This window comes from Nilaparvata lugens, chromosome Y (assembly GCF_014356525.2).
Source record: "Nilaparvata lugens isolate BPH chromosome Y, ASM1435652v1, whole genome shotgun sequence".
NCBI lineage: Eukaryota > Metazoa > Arthropoda > Insecta > Hemiptera > Delphacidae > Nilaparvata > Nilaparvata lugens.
Window position 1 is genome coordinate 8,738,020 of NC_052519.1, and position 6,489 is coordinate 8,744,508.

At 36.0% G+C, this 6,489-nt stretch overlaps 1 protein-coding gene across 1 annotated transcript in view; it reads left to right on the forward strand.

The window, feature by feature from the left end:
• Positions 1 to 987: 987 nt before the first annotated feature.
• Positions 988 to 6,489, forward strand: part of LOC120355141 (UDP-glucose 4-epimerase-like) — a 9,231-nt gene continuing 3,729 nt past the window's right edge. Inside the window, exons 1-2 of the mRNA XM_039443460.1 lie at positions 988 to 1,015; positions 4,552 to 4,676. Of these exons, the coding sequence (XP_039299394.1) occupies positions 988 to 1,015; positions 4,552 to 4,676 (153 nt within the window). The remainder of the gene's footprint in view (positions 1,016 to 4,551; positions 4,677 to 6,489) is intronic.

Sequence of the window (6,489 nt, forward strand, 5' to 3'; positions counted from 1 at the left end):
TGTTTGTCTAGCTTAAAATCGATATTTGAAATTGTGTTTTTTATTGGAAAAGTTTTGTGTAAAAATGGATTGTGAAGAATCAAGAACGTATAGTGTGCAGTAAACAAAATTTTAACGTGAAAACATTTGAATGTTGGTGAGTACCATTTATAAGTGTTTCTGAAATGCTTAGGGCTTGGTTTTACTTCACAAAAATGAATGATATAGTGCAGTGCGCATTCTGCAGTGTTGGTTGGAGTCTAATGATGCAATACATGATCATCACCTAGCTGTAAACTATCTATTGGAAATGTAACTATATCTAGTGTAGATAGCAATCGAGATTACAACCTTAAATACGGTGTAATGCTGAAAAGAGATATTGGAGAATATACTGATATTGTTGGAATCACAGAGAAACTTAATATTTTAAAAATAAAACCAGCTGTTTACCTTAAATTCTCTACTCACAAGTCTCAAGTCCTTTGCTACATAGGTCCATTTCCATCAAACAAACTCAGTGAGGTAGGATTCATCTATACAGGAAAAAAGTGTGTTATCATTGTGTGGGAGGATTGAGACTGGATGGGAGGAACAAGCTAAGTGCTTCGATAAGTGCAGCTATGTACAATTAAAGGTGTACAATATGCGATGATTTATAATGTATATATATATAGAAAAAGCAGAGGACAAGAAACAATTATCAGAAGCTGGAAATAATGAAAATGCACCGAAATTATCAAGTGATTCATCCAACTTAAATGTTTCATTGGAATCTGTAAAAAATATGTTTGATGAAAACACATAGTCATGTAGTGACTACAGCCTGATGCTTACTAGATGTGTTATCTACCATTCAGTACAACCTGTGCAGTCCTCTCCTAAAACAATCTCTTTTGTGGAAAGATTCTTTTTGTGTGTACGATAATATTTAACAAAACCAGAAACTCCGCTGATCTCATTTTTGGACGATCCAGTTGGGGGTCCAGGGGGCAGAGCTAGACGGATATGGCGAGCAAAGCAAGCCTGATGGCTGGTAACCGAACTTGCATGTTCTCACTCCTCTTAGATGTTGATTCAAATTTTGGAAAAAACGCTTCAGCAATGTTTCAATGCAATCATTCCTACATCTCTCCAGTGGTGATTATTTCTTCCAAAAAGATTCACATCATCCTGGATAACTTTATCCCAAATAACGATTCTTGTTTCTTTTTGTAAGGACAAAGTGAGAAGATTTCTTCTTCCTAATAAGTTGACTAATGAGATTCGAATGAAAACTGTAATAGTTTATGATTTTTGTTAGATTAACAAATTCACTGATCTGAAATTGGTATAAATTGAGTAACTATTGTGAAACTAGTGTTTGTTCAGGTTAATTACTATTTGTGAATTCTTAGGTAAATCTTGTGCATCTAAATAGATGTATATATCTTAAATATTTTATCCTAATCGTTACCTTGTTCTGGTGGTTAATCAGCAACTCAATGTTAGGAGAAGCTTGCTTTAAACAAAGTGAGCACTCAAGACAGCTCAACTGTTGGATAGATTCAGCAGCTATTAAGTTTAATGGAAAATAGCTAGTTTTCTGTGGGGAGAAAAATAATATTCTGTCTGAGTGATTTATCAAAGCTATTGGATGATGTCATTACTTGAACGATTAGTCAACAATATAAAAATGAATATTGAAGAATTATCTTGATGAAAGTGAACTCACACTCTGTAGTATAGAATGATGCGCTGCATGAACTCAAATAGAATTATGTGGTATGCATATACTCACCTCAACTTATTGTATCTTTCCACAAGTGAAAATACCCTAGTGTTAGCAACAGTCAATTTTTATCAGCTTGCAATGAAGAATAGTATATCTGGAGAATAGTATTTGTTCTCCTCTTTATTATATGCTATTACTTTTCCATGTTGCTTCGAAAAAATGTGATAGTAAGAGAATATTGGAATATATACAAAATGTACGAAATAAGATTAGGAAATGGGATAAACCACTATTGATGCAGGAATCCTTGCTAGTAAGAAATCAAACATTATTCTATATCAAGTGTTAAAACGCTTCTCTCGATGTTAGTCTGAGAGATAGATTTATGAATGTCCAATTCTTTGCAATTTCTACAAAAATTACAACATACTTGACAAGTCTCTATTGATGATAGAAAATTGTATTCCCTTTTGATTGGAACATATCGACTTTGTAGTAAAGCGCTTGGTGAGAGAAGTACAATAAATTATCGCTAGAGTGTGCTTTTCATAATAATAATAAGCTAGAGCAAGGTAATCTGTCAGTAGTGATCTTGTCTTTGGTGATACATCAAGCTACTGTACTGAGATGGATAACGTGTTTGGTGCGGCATCAGTGGAGTCTGACTCAAAGTCTTCAGATTTGTGCGTTCAATTCATTATAGATAGACATTTTTATCAATTGAGTGGATACCATTCTGTTCCTTTAGAAAAAATGAGTTATCGATATAAATTAAGTGAACTCTTGGACACGCACCTAGATACATTACAACATTTAGCAGAAAAAGGATGGACAAATCTACAATATTTAACTTTTGTGAGAGATAATGAAAAATTAGGTTTTTGGTTCAGTGAAAGATATGATCATATTGTTGTTTGTGATTTATATGGTACATCATACGATAAATTCTGGGGGAAGGGTGATATCCCAGGGTCATGGAAATGTGAGTGCACAATTCTTGAACAGTCTATCAATAGAATTAAGAAGGTTATCATAGAAAAAAATGCTCATTTAACAGAAGAACAATTAAATCAACTTATCTGGGATTTTTATGAGATTCTGCAGACGAGACAGGGTTAGAACAGGATTGACAGAGAAAGATCAAAATATATAAGTGTATGTGTGAGTAGGATAAGAAGGGGAAGTATAGAACAAAATCAGCTGTTTTGTCCCCCCACCCCACCACCAGCAATGTCCCCCACCCCCGCCACCTCAGCTGAGTTGTGACGTCACGTGACAGCTGGTTAGTGACATCATCAGCTGATCAGTGACATCACTTGACCTTGAAATTTCCCGCCACAAATTTCACTCCTTTTTCCTTTTCCAACCTCAAACTAGATTTTTCTCCCTCTCCCTGGATAGCATAACCACAAAATCTTTTCCCGCCATAAGCAGGGTGCACGCGCGTGCGCTCAGTGTCACCCCCAGTCCAAGTATTGATTTGATTTCAGACATACAATTGTTGTGCATCTAATAGGCTATTGAAATAACACAAGTGTCCTGTTTCCCCTTCAGATGTTGAAATTAAATATTAATAAGTAGTACCAACACTATTGATTCCCTCCTTACCCAGTAAGGAAGCATTTTCAGTGTCACCCGAGTCCAAGTATTGATTTGATGTGAAGCGGGTTGCATAAACAACTCCTGTTTCTTATCCTGATTACTACCTTTCGTTAGCTTGACACTATGAGCTATTGATTTTCTCCTTTTGGCTAACAAGCTCGGAGGAATGAAGGGAGGGCGGGGTGGCAGCGGCTTAGCTTAGTCTGTAATTGTCACTATTGATTGAAGTGTTTTTTGTGGCCTACACAACTACTTTTTTCTACCCCTTCCCCATTGGGGTAGGCATGTAAAACTGCCACAAGACAAACTTTCTATATTGATTTTCCCCTAGAAAAACAACTGACACAGTTCAGTTGTGTGTTTAGTACATTGTACAGACACTATATTACAAGTGAACACTTACAGTAAGTATAGTCATTTTGCGTGAGTAGGTGGAGTAGGGAAAGAGGAGGAAGAGAGAGAGTGACAGTGTGAGTTAGTTATGCTTTTTTTTTAAAACACATTATGGAATGAACAGAACTTTGATTTTCTTCTGAATAACAAACAAGAGTGACAGTTGTATAACAAACAAGAGTGTTAGTAACATATCATATTAACAATAATAAGTGAAAGATTTATATTATAAACATGAACACTATAGAGTGTGTTAGTGGCATACAAGTCACAAATTTTGATTTGACAAACACATACACAATCCTATAAACACTATGATTTACTTCTGAATTACAAAACAAAGAGTGTCAGTGTTGATGGTAACATATAATAATTACAATAATAAGTGAAAGATTCATATATAAAACATGAACACACACTATAGAGTGTTAGTGGCATACAAGCCACAATAATATGGTTGATGATGATGATGTTGAGGAGAACAAGAACCATAGTATTTCACCATTAATAATTATGTACCTTTCAAAAGAAATGATGAGAAGTAAAATGACACACTGTTTGACTTTACAATTGTTTCAACACATGTAAAATTACTTTTTCGTACTGTCAATTCTATTTCAAACCATAGTCTGTTAATATTCATTTTGAATATGAATTTATCACAATAAGTTCCACAATTTTCTTGTTGAACACGAGCTGATACCATTGCAGTATCTGCATGTCTTATTTGCATGCATTGTTGGTCAATATTATAGCTTATTTCAATGGCATCAACATTCAACCTAATAATCTTTGATATCATCTATAACACACACAATAACACAACCAATAAAATCATTGCTACTACCACTTGTTTCTTTAAGGAGAAGGAGAGGATGAGAAGGAGGAGGAGTTGGTGGTGGAGAAGGTAGAAGAAGATGCAACAGGCAAATTCTCATCTGTTAATAGTGGACATCTGTTCTCAAATATAAGTCACTGTATTGACCAGGTGTGCGACAATTGAAGTGTTTCCAAACCTTTTGTGCATGCTGATAATCATCTGCACTTATTGTACTATCACAAAGAGAACTTTAAAATTCTTCTATAGGTGGTAAACTTTCATCGTTCATTTTAGCCCAAGAATCACAATATTCTTATGGGAAAATTCCTTTACATGATACAAGAGGTAAACTTTGATGTTCGAAATGTTTCAATGTGTGTTTGAGAATACAAGCTATTTGCTCAATAGTTGGTGTAAGGCCAGCAGGTTGAAGTAGATTGGATGTTAACGAATCCAAACTATCAGGTAAAAATTTGTACGAATCAAGAAATCTGAGATGGATTCGATTGGACAATTGTATAGTAAATGATATATATTTTTCACTTGTCTGAGGAATTAAAGGTAATTTATGAGAATTATCACTACAGACGGAACCGTGTGCAGAGACAATTAGGTGGGTATCATAAGATGCTGAATTATGTAGAAATACTGTGATGAATGTCTGACGTTGTCTTTGTAAGTTACATTCATTGCAAAGAGCAATCCAGTAGTATAGAGTGAGTTCATGTTAGTGTGTGTGGTGTGTGTGTGTTGTGTGTGTGTGTGTGTGGTGTGTGGTGTGTGTTGTGTGTGTGTGTGTGTGTGTGTGTGGTGTGTGTGTGTGTGTGTGTGTGTGGTGTGTGTGTGTGTGTGTGTGAGTGTGTGTGTGTGGTGTGTGTGTTGTGTGTGTGTGTGTGTTGTGTGTGTGTGTTGTGTGTGTGTGTGTGTGTGTGGTGTGTGTGTGTGTGTGTGCGTGTGTGTGTGTGTGTGTGTGTGTGTGTGTGTGTGTGTGTGTGTGTGTGTGTGTGGTGTGTTGTGTGTGTGTGTGTGTGTGGTGTGTGTGTGTGGTGTGTGTGTGTGTGTGTGGTGTTTGTGTGGTGTGTGGTGGTGTGTGTGTGTGTGTGGTGTGTGTGTGTGTGTGTGTGTGTGTGGTGGTGTGTGTGTGTGGGTGTGTGTGTGTGTGTGTGTTGTGTGTGTGTGTGGTGGTGTTTGTGTGTGGTGTGTGTGTGTGTGTGTGTATGTATGTGTGTGTGTGTGTGTGTGTGTGTGTGGTGTGGTGTGTGTGGTGTGTGTGTGTGTGTGTGTGTGTGGTGTGTGTGTGTGTGTGTGTGTGTGTGGTGTGTGTGTGTGTGTGCGAACAAATTCATACTTTATTTTTTTATCTTGTTATCATTATTAGTGTCCACTACCTATAGTGAAAATAGATTAGGTTTCTCATAATATAATCAAAAGTATACTCTTCGGGTTTTCTGTCAAATGAACGATATTCCTCCAGGTTAATTTCTCTCAAAATGAATGGATCAATATATATACTCTTATTTTGAAATTTAAACATATTTGATGTAATGTCAAAGAATTCCTGACAACAATATTTGTATGTTACTATTGTATTTATGGGACACAAACACTGATGGTCCAAACATGATGGTAAATGGAAATCTTTTGTTAAATCTATACCCTGTTGTTTATCAAACGATATGTAATTGGTATCTTCTTCTCGAAAGTCTAGATTTTGCAGATACAATGCTGTAACATCTTCACATGCCAAGTGTTCAGCTGCAATCATGTTCATGAGGCCTTTAATATCGAGTCTTTTGCATATAGCATACAATTTAGAAAGAAGGCTGTTGCTGTTAGTTGTACATTGTAATTCATGATTTTCACCATATTCTAAAATCTGAGATTGCATTGATTTGGGTATGCTGCACAAATCTGCTCCATGAAAAATTGCATTCTTGCTAGCCTCTTTGGATAAAGTTAGTAGGGAGACTGGTGATTTGAG